This window comes from Schistocerca americana, chromosome 6, assembly GCF_021461395.2.
Source record: "Schistocerca americana isolate TAMUIC-IGC-003095 chromosome 6, iqSchAmer2.1, whole genome shotgun sequence".
NCBI classification, from domain to species: domain Eukaryota; kingdom Metazoa; phylum Arthropoda; class Insecta; order Orthoptera; family Acrididae; genus Schistocerca; species Schistocerca americana.
In genome coordinates this window covers 75,491,830-75,505,122 of record NC_060124.1, presented here as the reverse complement: position 1 = coordinate 75,505,122, position 13,293 = coordinate 75,491,830, and the positions used below count along the sequence as shown (strand labels likewise).

The following is a 13,293-nucleotide window of genomic DNA, read 5'->3' as shown; positions in this document are numbered from 1 at the left end:
CTGTTTAATGTTCTCCTCGCCACCTACGCAGAAGGTTTTTTGCATAGTGTCTGGTTACTGGCCAGCGACTGTTCTCATGAAAACCGAATCATTCTCACGTTACTTGAATGTGATTTGCTTTGGTTGACGTCCGTAAGAGATTGAAGAAAAGCCTTGTTGTTGAATATCACCATGTTGTTAAGCAGGTTAAGATAATGTCTTAATTGGGGGTTAATGGCTTTTTGTTGCCTTGTGACATTTCTAAAGATGAAAAGAACATTTACACAACAAAATGTAGCGCCACACGACTCTCCAGACTTGCCACGGTTGTGATATGCAGCATCATGATACCTCGATTACTACATGAAAAGAACAGGGATGTAAAGTGAGAAAAACTTTACTAGCAGTTCAATGACTCACGTTGTACGTCTGTATCGTCACTTTCCGACAATTTGTCATTAGCATGCGAAATGCCAAGGGAAAATGCTGGAGCAGGCTACGGTAAAGTTTGATATCGGGTAATGAAGATCATCGCAAAGTTTTTAGAAATATGCGTTCTGTATGGCTCAATGCAGAAAGGAGTCTGATTTACAGTTAATCTACAATATCATACAATGAAATCGAAAGGGTTGTCGTTGAACAATAAAATGGTAGGAATATTTGTACTTGAGAGTTTGTAATATTTTTTTCTATTTGTATCCTGAATCTGATATGTAGCAGTCGAATTCAGTCTCCAACGATGTGACACTTTTAACAAATGGTTCCGACTTTTTATGGTATTAGACAATCCGTTGTGGCGAAGATCGCACATTCACAGTGCAAGAAAATGTATCTGGCGCTACTAATTATACTTTCCATCCATGAATCTTCCATAACAGCAGTTTTGTCTCAACAGCTTTCAAGAAACAGTTAAATGTAACTCGGCATACGTCGTTTACAACACTCTGGAACCCTTATGTTAGCCATTATGGACGTCATGAAGAATCTCCAGTGGCCGTATTGTATCTAGACCCGCAGTTGTTGGTTCAATAAAAATTGCAACCTTTTCCAAAAGTTTGTTCAATTTCGCAGTTGCACTCAAGTTATAAATGAGAGATGCGGATTTGATTGGCCTGAAGATCCTAGCGGAAGATTACCCAGACGTGATACTAAAGCGTCTGTGTTAAGGATCTCAATTTCGCCACAAACGTTCGAAGGGAAAACTCTTTAGATGGGTACCAAAAGTTTGTTGAGACGAAGCAGATGCAACACAGACGAATCTATCACCCTGTATCTCAACTACGTAAGAGTTGTTCCAGTAGCGAAGGGTAATGAGAAGTAATTGGTTTTTACTTCGTCTTGGATTTCGCCAAGTTCGTCTTGTCTGCCATTAAGGGAAAATCTGGGTTTATGAAATGAGGTCTCTTTCACCTTTGGAGAAGAATAGTGACCTTTTTATCTACTTAAGCTGTAGAACTCGCAGTCTTGGTCACATTTTTATTTACCTGAACGAATAACCATCGTCAGATATTAAAAAATCAGCAACCCAGAGACTCATCATCTGTGTCGATGCTTTTCTAAAGCTCTGATTAGCGCTGTCAAGCCGAAATCTGTTACCCGAACAAATAAATTAAAATGCGATATCTTTGTGTCTCTATTATTGTACCTAATGTGTATGTGTCTGGTAATTACGAGGGGTATTCAATAAGTAGTGCAACACATTTTTTTCTGAAAGCAGATTGGTTTTATTCAGGATTACAATACACCATGTTAGTCTCCACTCTTTTGCCTACAGTACCTCATTTTTCAGCATAATCTCTGTTCAATGCGACAGCCTTACACCATCTTACTGGGAGGACCTGTATGCCCACATAGTACTACTCTACTAGTCGGCATCGGAACCAAAATCTTGCTGCATCAATAACATCCCCATTACCCACGCTCTGCTTTCCGTGGAATGTGTATCCTTCATTGGACCAAACAGGTGGAATTTGGAAGGTGCGAAATCTGGGCTTTAGGGTGGATAAGGAAGAACAGTCGATTGAAGTTCTGTGAGCTCCTCTCGGGTGCGCAGACTTGTGTGAGGCCTTGAGTACACGTGGAGAAGGAAAAGTTGGTTTGCATTTTTGCGGCGACGACACGCTAAAGTCTTTTCTTCAGTTACCATCAGAGCTGATCGTTGCACCATGAGGAAGGACCTGACACAGGATAGCCCCTTCAGAGTCCAGAGGACCGTCGCTATGACTTTACCAGCTGAGGATGCGGTTTGAACTGTTTCTTCGGTGGAGTCGTGCCGTGGCACCATCCATGGATTGCCGTTTTGTTTCCGGTTCGAGGTGACGAACCCACGATGTTTGACAAAAAAATTGTCGAGCTCGCCCTTGTAACGCGCTAGCAATTCCGCACAGATGGTCCTTCGTTGCTCTTCATGATTTTCTATTAGCCGGCGAGGAATCCAGTGGGCACACACCTTCTGAGTACCCCAACTGGTGGGCTACCAACAGACGTCCAGTTGTGCAGCAGCGTGTTTGATAGCGATCCGATGATCACCTCGAACGAGAGCGTCCACATGTTGCAACATAGCAGGAGCCGCAGCTGCGTGCGGCCAGCTGGCATGTCGGAGATCGGACAGGTTTGCGCGACCTCGTTGCGATGATGACAGACGCCTCGCCCAACGACTCATCCGGCTTTTGTTCACTGCCAGGTCTCCGAAAACCTTCTACAAACGCCTATGACTATCTGCGAAGCTCTGATTTTCCGCTGAAGGAAACTCAATGACAGGTGTCTGCTTGGAAGGCACCTCCGTATAGACCCCATTCCGATGATTCCGTACAGCGCTGCCATCCATGAAGCTGTAGGGGCTGAATCGGGAATATTCCACGACGTGCAACAACAAATTATGCATTTTTTCCGATGGAAACTGGCTAAGAAAGAAAGTGTTGCATTTACTTATTGAACGCCCCTCGTAAAAGGTTTTTCTGACCCTGGTTTCGGCGATGCAGATGTTGTCACGTACTGTAGCAGTAATTTCTCTCGAAATGACTACGCTACGTGCTGCTGACTAGCTGGATAGACTGAAGGTAAGCGAAAGCAGGAGAGCGCGTACTCACCGAGCATCTTGCTGAGATCCGCGTTGTGGAGGTCGGGGTTCTCGTCGGCCAGCTTCTTGCGCTCCACCTTGGCCCAGACCATGAAGGCGTTCATGGGCCGGCGGATGCGCTGCTCCTTGAGCGCCTTCTGCTGCTGCTGTTGCTGCTGGTGGTGGTGGTGCTGATGGTGCTGGTGGTGGTGGGGCGCCATCTTGGCGACGTCGGCCACCAGGTGGTACTGGTGCTGGTGTTGGTGCTGGTGCTGCGACAGCCAGTCCTGGGGCGGCGGCAGCACGCTGGGCAGCATCTGCGCCACCTGCGCCTCGTCGCCGCCGCCGCCGTAGTGGCCGTGCGCCTGCGCTTGGGCCTGCGCGTGCGCCTGCGCGTGCGCGTGGTACAGCTGGTGCTGCAGCTGCTGCAGCGACGGCGAGCCCGCCGGCACCGACACCGGCGACAGACCGCCCCCGCCCCCGCCCCCGCCGCCGTACACGGGCGGCGAGCAGCTCTCCGGCTTGCCGTACTCCTCCATCATCCTGCGAACGAGAGACCAGCTCAGCACCGCTACAGGTCCACACCTGCTGGCACAATTAAATGACATGTTTCGGATGGTTATGAAACTTAAAGTGAATCCCGATGCTGCCACATTGCCAGCTGCCCAAAACATCTTATCTCCAATTGATGAATTAGTCAGCATCCACTATGTCAAATATTCACTATCGAGAGACTCTGTCAACCACAGGCCGTTAGAGATGGAATATATGGGATCCCTGGCAGACGACGGTATCGATCTACCAGCCATTCACACACCACCGAGGTAAAGAGACATTCTTTTCGAGGAGCGCTTGTAAGTAGGCTGTTTAGGTTCTTATGTTGGTAACGCCACGTAGCGCTCTGTTTGAAAATCACTGACTGTGCTGTGTGCAGTCTGTGGCTGGTTTGCATTGATGGAATATTTGGTATGTTGTGTTGGGCAGCTGGATGTGAACAGCGCGTAGCGTTGCGCAGTTGGAGTCGAGCCGCCAGCAGTGGTGGCTGTGGGAAGAGAGATGGCAGAGTTTTGAGAGCGGACGATCTGGACGTGTGTCCGTCAAAGAAACGAAATTTGTAAGACTAGATGTCATGAACTGATATATATATAAAATACATTGTTTGTTCTCTATCAAAATCTTTCATTTGCTAACTATGCCTATCAGTAGTTAGTGCCTTCAGTAGTTAGGCTCCTTTATTTAGCTGGCAGCATTGGCGCTCGCTGTATTGCCGTAGTCCGAGTAACGAAGATTTTTGTGAGGTAAGTGATTCATGAATGGTATAGGTTATTGTCAGTCAGGGCCATTCTTTTGTAGGGATTTTTGAAAATCAGATTGCGTTGCGCTAAAAATAGTGTGTGTCAGTTTAGTGTTGATCAGAATAAGTAAAGAGCGAAATGTCTGCGTAAGTTCAGTTCTGCTCAGCTGTTTGAAAATCAAATAACGTAGAGGTTTTCCAGCACAGTAAAATACAAATTTTCCTAAGGGAATGTTTCACACTATTCAGAAAATTTAAAGAATCGGCATTTGAAGATGACTGCAGAATGATTCTATTGCGACCAACGTACATTTCGCATAAGGACCACAAAGAAAGAGCAATTAGGGCTCATACCGAGGCATATAGACAATCAGTTTTCGCTCGCTCTTTTCCCGAGAGTAACAAGGAACGAATTGACTAATAATGGTACAAAAGCAACCTCTGGCACACTGTAGAGTCGATAGCGGAACATGTACAGAGATGGAGGTGTAGATGGAACCAATGCGGACACAGGATGCCAGCCCAGGGGAGTCTGTCTGGTCCGCCCGTGAATGAGTGGCTTTAGCTGAAAGCTGAAGGCCTCTATGGACAAACTTTCTCGTGCTCTAAGAGCGGAGCTTCCCCACCCACTGAGCCCAAGCTCGTTGGTAGGCTGCTGCTCCTATGGTAGTTGTGTAGCAGTCATACAGAATGGATAGGAGTCCGCGGACAGGCCACAGAAAACAATCTGCAGCATTATGGAATAAAGAAACAGCTGCAACTGTGGGAGACCTTTCTTTACACTCTGCCCTATTCACCCAAACTACCCCCTGTTGTGCGTCTGGTAACAGGATGGTCGCTGGTCATAAGAGAACAGAGTGCAGCTGAACGGTATAGAAAATAACATCTTGCCAAATCCAACGAAGTGTACATCTAGCCGAATATTGGCCTGCTTTTGAAAACAGCCTGCGCGACTTTTTGTCGCTGGGGGACAGAGTTTGCTGACCAGACTTGCGATGTAGAGAGCAGTACACAGTACATACATTGATCGAACGTTGCCTAAAAGAGTGGACAGGGAGGAAGGCCACGCGCAGTTTTCCGATAAAAGAAAGTGTGGAAAGAAAGTGTGGATTTGCTCTCACTGGTTTGAACCGCAATTTTTTCCGAGAGTGGAAGTTTCTAACAAACTGTTAATATTTTGTTTGTCCTGGAAAATTTAGAGATTGGCTAGTGAGCAAATAAACTTTTCGGAAGAGAGAGGGGAAAGGTTTGTTGCACAGCTTGCCACTGGAAGTTCATCTGACAAACTTTCTGAGTGGCAAATCGCTATTTTTTGCGGGTTGTCTGCGGGGAGGTCGGAGAGACATTGTTTCGCATAACTTTTTCTTAGCGTCGTTGTGCAGGCACTTCATCGTTAAGATTAAATGAGGATTTCTTCGTATGCGTCTACGCAAACTCTTCCGCTTGGGCCTCTGCACGAAACGATGGCTTAGTTTCTGTGGTTATCTCGGTGACGGAGACTTCTATGTAGGCTCTTCTAGATTTCACTTCGCGTCTTCATCTACCAGGGCTGTACTCCAACTCCCCTTAACACAGAATTACGCTAAGTAAGTGAGGAACGAGGGTGACGAGACGATGGTAGGAGCTTTTCTTTCGAAAGTTCACGTGACCTTATTAGGAATTACGTTGTGTTCGATGGCTCACTATTGATTCAGGTATTTGGAGTTCCTGCATGTGTTTTCATTTACACCACGAAAGTCGATGAAGTCATAATGTCCGAAATAGAACCGAATGTTTGATAACAGTTGTGTGGAGAGCAGGTGAATTACCAGATTCTTTTCTCCACCGCTTCCCCTTGGACTTCGCTGCTCAGTGGTTGTATTGAATTAAACGTGTTGTAAGTATTTTGTGTTCCAATTTTCTCTTATCTCCGTTAGTTTGGAGAAGTTAGTGTTTCATATATAAATCATATCTTTGTTTTACTTTTGCACCTTTATAACTACAAAATATGGTCGAAGTCAACTTCTCTTGGATTTCGGTAGAACGATGAACACCATAAATCTATTACGAGTAATTGTGGCGAGAACCACACTACAGATTAATTTGTCAAGGCCATTAATTTCCAAATCGTTTCCGTTGAACGTCGTCCGTATCATCATGTGACAGTGAGTCAGAGGGGGGATGGGACGATCTGCGTACCGAGGATGTTCATTCGATACAGAACAGAGGCACTGTTTTCATTTAACCATACCCCAGTAGCAACTTGCAAGAGTCCTTAGTGTCTTTAATGAAGTCTGCAAGCATATCATTATCTCTCTAAAACCTGCCTCCAAGTGAGTTGGTGGAATGGTTCAGACTTTGAACACTGGAGTATTATCCGAAAGGATAGGCGCTTAAATTGCCCTTCTGGCGAATTTGACTTAGCTCTCTCGAAGTTTGCCTGAATCACTTTAGTCGAATGTCAAAGGACGGCTGCCTCCATTCTTTGCTCTTGTCCACTTATAAACTGGTCAATCAGGGAGGATACTCAAATTTGAAAAAAAAATCCCTCAGAATTCCAGGTATAAGGAGCAAGATGACGTAATAAGAAGTTCCAGACAATTATGATGATTGAGAAGGGGAGGGAGACGAGCATTTCACAATAATGACTTGCCTCTCGGCTGAGATAGTTTTATTTACATGGAATAATATTCATTAAATTAACATACTTCCAAAATATGAAATATTTTAAATTATGTTATTTCGAAAACCTATAAAATTAAATTCCAGTGCTAGGTTAAAAACACGGAATTCCCTGAGGTTTTATAAAATTTTTGAAATTTCCTGAGATATCTCTGATTTTTCCAGGTAAAATGAAATTCTCTGAGAATCCAAGCATTCCAGAACAATCGCCATCCTAACGAGGTATACATAACGTTAGACTGGTACATAACTCCTTTCCCTACCAAAGCAGAAAAGTGCTACTAGATAACGGAAAACACCTCTCTAACTTCCGAGACACAGAAATTGGTCTGACACGGCCCATTTCATATTTATTTCAATTATCGTGTCTTGCTACGTTATTAAAATGTTTTACAGATGCTGATTAAGTGGTTGGAAAAAGAATACACTGGAGCAACTCTTCTTTTATTTCATCTATATATCAGCAGCCTCCCTCCTTTCCCCACCTTTCCTTGAATTATTACAGTAAAGTGTGGATGCATGAACCGAATGTATCGGTAGTAGTGAGGGAAGTTTCGCTTTCTCAGAGCAGTGTAGTACAAGCTTCGCTATCACTTTCATAGACATCCAGTAGTGCAGCTCGTTGACGATTCAGAGCTTTCATGCCCTTATAGCTCGTGCGACTGCCTAGGTCCAGAAACGGAAACCACCCCCACCATGCTAAAAAAATAGGCCCCGTTACCCAATGGGCGACTCTTGTGTCTGCTGCCGATCCGTTCTTCGAAACATAGGTTCGAAATAAGTTCAGGTTGCTTTATAAAGGTTAAATGTTGATTACTGTTAGGAAATGACTCGCTTACCTCATTTACATGCTCAGAAACGTTTTATGGTTTAAATCGCGATATTATTTGATTAAATCACAGTGGACGTGTAGTCGTGCTTGGTTTCCGGCTCAAAACTGACCACGTACTTTCAGCATTTCCTTTTCTGGCTTTAATAATTTCCTCCCAGCACAATAATTAATATGCACCAGTTCGAGAAGTTTCAAACTCATTGGTGCGAGTGATTTCAACGAAATCATCATGTAATCAGTTTCGTGTGACTTGAGTGGGTCCCTAGTGCTTTGTTCAGATTGCAGAAAATCTAGGACCAGAAACAAATTGCTTTCAGGTATTTATTAGTAGTTTATGTGTGCGCTATTTATTAACTTTATAGTTAATAAATATAAAAGAATATAGGAAGCGAAAGGCTATTTACAATTTGTACAGAAACCAGATGGCAGTTATAAGAGTCGAGGGGCATGAAAGGGAAGCAGTGGTTGGGAAGGGAGTGAGACAGGGTTGTAGCCTCTCCCCGATGTTATTCAATATGTATATTGAGCAAGCAGTAGAGGAAACAAAAGAAAAATTCTGAGTAGGTATTAAAATCCATGGAGAAGAAATAAAAACTTTGAGGTTCGCCGATGACATTGTAATTCTGTCAGAGACAGCAAAGGACTTGGAAGAGCAGTTGAACGGAATGGACAGTGTCTTGAAAGGAGGATATAAGATGAACATCAACAAAAGCAAAACGAGGATAATGGAATGTAGTCAAATTAAATCGGGTGATGCTGAGGGGATTAGATTAGGAAATGAGACACTTAAAGTAGTAAAGGAGTTTTGCTATTTAGGGAGTAAAATAACTGATGATGGTCGAAGTAGAGAGGATATAAAATGTAGACTGGCAATGGCAAGGAAATCGTTTCTGAAGAAGAGAAATTTGTTAACATCGAGTATAGATTTAAGTGTCAGGAAGTCGTTTCTGAAAGTATTTGTATGGAGTGTAGCCATGTATGGAAGTGAAACATGGACGATAACCAGTTTGGACAAGAAGAGAATAGAAGCTTTCGAAATGTGGTGCTACAGAAGAATGCTGAAGATAAGGTGGGTAGATCACGTAACTAATGAGGAGGTATTGAATAGGATTGGGGAGAAGAGAAGTTTGTGGCACAACTTGACCAGAAGAAGGGATCGGTTGGTAGGACATGTTTTGAGGCATCAAGGGATCACAAATTTAGCATTGGAGGGCAGCGTGGAGGGTAAAAATCGTAGAGGGAGACCAAGAGATCAATACACTAAGCAGATTCAGAAGGATGTAGGTTGCAGTAGGTACTGGGAGATGAAGAAGCTTGCACAGGATAGAGTAGCATGGAGAGCTGCATCAAACCAGTCTCAGGACTGAAGACCACAACAACAACAGTTGTTTCGTAGGCATTTTACCGTATCATGAACAGGTCCTCAGTGTCAGCTAATCACCACAGGTGCCGCGCGGGGTTGCTACGTGGTCTTAGGCGTCTTGTGACGGTGCGTGCGGCTCCCCCCGTCGTAGGTTCGACTTCTCCCTCGGGAATGGGTGTGTGTGTTGTCCTTAGCGTAAGTTAATTTAAGTTAGATTAAGTAGTGCGTTAGCTTAGGTACCGATGACCTCACTGGTCCCATAAGACCTTACCACAAATTTTCACCACAAGTAACAAAATTAATGGTTTTCTGTCGGAAAGTGATTTCATTGGATCGAGCAAATCATCATGAGTAAAACAAACCACTTTATGCTTGGTGGTACTTTAATAATCGGAATCTATAAAATTTAATTCATTTTTGCTGGAACACTCTGAACTACACTTCCCTCCATGTAGTTTCCACCTTTCAGACCACGTGCGTTTTTTAAAAATGAGTTAGTGAGCTGAAGCTTCCCATAATTCCCTCTCATACTAGTGATTCCGTAAACCAGGCATGGGCAATCTTTGGTGACCCGCACACCTGATTCATGCACTTACTTAACCTTGCGGGCCGGGCCGTCTCTGCCCGAAGCGACAGAAACGCTCCTAGAGCATAAGGCCAAAACTATAGCGTCCGTGACGCTAATTTTGATTGGATAACGCACCGATAAGAATTGCTTCCCTTTCCCGACACGCCACGCAAACGAATCACGTCTAAAAACACGTGTCTTTGAGAATATATTCATTTTACGTTACCACGAATTTCTCCCGCGGGTCGAATTGAATCCGACTGCGGGCCGGATGCAGTCTGCAGCCCGCCTGTTGCCCAGCTGTGCGGTAAACTGTTAATCAGAATTATTCTTCCCGTGGACATTCCTGGAGTCCATACCGTATCCTAATCTTCTTGTGCAGACATTTATGCTCAAGAAAGTAATAAACGACCCCAACGTATGCGATGGGGCCGTTCATAGTTAATATTGTGGCTACCCATTTCGTGCCATGAGTGCTTATGAAGTAATCAAAATTTGATTGTGATGTGATCTGCTAAAGTTCTCGCTCTCCACATGATCCGATGATCCGCCTCCTTTTAGATTTCTCCAAAAGATCGTTAATCAAACCATTCAAAATCTTACAGACGTTACTTTTGTCAGGCAGTTTTGCAGAAAAGGAAAGATTATTCCGATGTGACAGATAAGAAACCCAATGTAAGAAACGCCACTGTCTAGTCTTAGCGGAACCACGGCGACACTCGTTGTGTAATTCAAGAATGTAAGTTTTATAAACTTCTGGGCTTGGTAAGAAAGTTCGCTACTGGCTTGTGCGGCAGTGAAAACACAGTCAGCAAGAATCACAAGAAAAAATATGAGTAATTTCCCCCCTCCTTTTTGAAAGATCAGTGTCTTTAAAAAGTCCTAGCTATGTGGCAAAAAGAGGTTATTTAAGAGATTATAACACTCTTCATAACGAGACAGATCTTGAATAACTATGTTCATCAGGAACAATAGACGACATGCCTCTTTAAAGACATACCTTCAATCTTGCAGACAGACAGAGAGAGAGAGAGAGAGAGAGAGAGAGAGAGAGAGAGACCCGAAATACACTGCTTATATGACGCATGTGCTCACCTCCAAATCAGAAAATTGCAGTGGAGGATTCCACATAGCACAGTAATCCTCATTCTCGGATGAGAAGATAGGAACATAAGAATAGCTAAGTGAAAGCAGAAGAAAATGGATAGATGTCTAATGTTTACCAACTGGAGATATACGAAATACAGCGACTTCAAAACTGAAGAAACTGCTGTTCTTGCTAATGATTGAAACATTGTTGTAACCGCGCCATATCGTGCAGTAAAAATACCGTCGAACTAAGCCAATGATATGATGATGGCATTGTTAACATTCACGGTATACAGGACGCCACACCAACAGTTGACGCTGCAACATCACGGTTAAGACTACAGAAACTAGGATTTGTACTACTCGTAAAGAAACTCTAAATGGCCTAATTATGCTGTCCGAAGAAAACGCGCCAAGCTGAAGCCTTCATACTTTACCAGTTTCCCATGTTTCCGCGAAAAATATCGCCATGAACCTTACTGTCTTCTTTTCAGAAGCTCTCTAATCCCGCCAGAAACAAGGCTATAGCATTTCATTCAGTATTCATAGTTGGTGCTATAGCTCGGTTCATAAAAGAGCTACAAATTTTAATGGTACAGAAAACTTGTCATATGTTCAGGTCCTTGCCGTTCAAAGCCTACATACATGGAGTCGTTAAAAAAAAAAGAGTCCGCGATACAAGGAATAGACTGTGCATTATTTGTTCGATAGCTAACGCCGGGAGCTCCGTGAAGACTGTTCACTCACAACGCTGTTGTATACATTACAATTCAGTCACAAAATGCGAGAATACTTGCAGAGGACCAGCTCTTACCTCGAAGATTGGCAGCTGACTGCTAGAAGTAAAACTCAGGCAAAGGTTTCCTACAATTTCGGCGATTAATCATTGCAGTTGGACTCAATCGCCGGCCTCTGTGGCCGAGCGGTTGTAGGCGCTTCAGTCCGGAACCGAGCTGCTGCTACGGGCGCAGGTTCGAATTCTGCCTCGGGCATGGATGTGTGTGGTGTCCTTTGGTTTAAGTAGTTCTAAGTCTAGGGGACTGACGACCTCGGATGTTGAGCCCCATAGTGCTTAGAGCCATTTGAACCATTTTTTGGACTCAATCATCAAGTATTTATAAGTACCCATTCGGAGCAACTGAAGGTGGAATACAGTTGTAAAGAAAGCAGATGCCGGACTGCATTTCGCTAGAGGACACATCAACGAAGAACGTCTCTTATATAACTCGGACCTGACAGACTCTTGAATTAATGTACAGAGAGCTGTCTTTCTGTACACGGGTTGCGCATTACTCGGTTAACTGCCAAAACCGCTGCTCGGTATTTCCTCAGAGTTTTACGCGGCGCTGCGTAGTGACGTATTAATCAGAGCGCTCCCCCAGAGAGGCAGCAGCGGGGAGCCGGACGCAACAGGTGGCGTGTAATTAGTAGAGCGAGGGCGGCGGGGGCGGAGGGGCGTCACGCTGGCTGCCCCCGGAGGAAGCACCGCCTCCGCCTCCGCCTCCGGCTCGGCATGCAAATGCCGCCCCATCATCCTCTGCCGGAACAATGCAACAGTTACACGCCGCCCGGCACCGCCGGCCTGGGATCCAGATAGCCCCACTAAGTAACGACGGCCACTGCCGGCCAGCTGTTTGTTTTCCAATAAACGGGCGGAAAATAACGAGCCTTGTCTGCTGGTACTCGCATTCGCAGGTCACATGCGCTTCCACATGTCACTAACATCAATCAAAATAATGCAGCCTTCACCTCGACGACACATAGTAAATTTTCCCGGCAGTTATTCATCATTGTCAAGTAAACAAAATACGAACTTATTGCTCGGCGAAGCTAAGTGATAATCTGGCCACGGTCGCACCACCATACTGTCATGCCCGAGAGACAGGGAGGCGGAAATAACACTGGCGTACACTCCTGTATCCTGACAAGTGGAGCGCTGTCACACGCCGCTCGTCTATCACCACGTTTACACGTCATACAATTTGCCGAATGTGTAGATCTATTTTCGAAATACGAATGCGATGTTCGCTGTCGTGTTTAAATGTTATGCCTGGATCTATTTTGCTAACCCGATCAAATACCGGTATCCGAGTGTCAAATGTCTAACGCTAATGGATTGTGCACGTAAATTGTTGTTCCGATTTAGTCAACTCTGTGAAGGGAGATTATCAGTGCTTTCGTAACATTTCTTTCTAGAAGAAAGAGAAGGTTGTTCGAGAAGTGATGTTCAAAAATCTTATCCATGCGAGACTGTTTTATTATTCCTGCAGATCATGTGCATTATGGAAAATAACTGAGAAGCGATCACTGCCTGAACATTACTGTAATCAAACATTTTGGAAACTTAGAGCGACTAGAAAATGGGGAAAGACATTGTGAAGAATCAACAAAAAGTATTTCGCATGATGCTCTAGAGCATTAAAATTAGTAGCGTTACCTGAAGCAGTGG

General features: G+C 44.4%; 1 protein-coding gene across 1 annotated transcript in view; it reads right to left on the bottom strand.

Annotated features, from left to right (window-relative positions):
* Positions 1-3,401, bottom strand: part of LOC124619970 (intrastrand cross-link recognition protein-like) — a 235,077-nt gene extending 231,676 nt beyond the window's left edge. The window contains exon 1 of the mRNA XM_047146632.1: positions 3,069-3,401. Within this exon, the coding sequence (XP_047002588.1) occupies positions 3,069-3,354 (286 nt within the window). The 5' untranslated portion in view covers positions 3,355-3,401. The remainder of the gene's footprint in view (positions 1-3,068) is intronic.
* Positions 3,402-13,293: the final 9,892 nt, after the last annotated feature.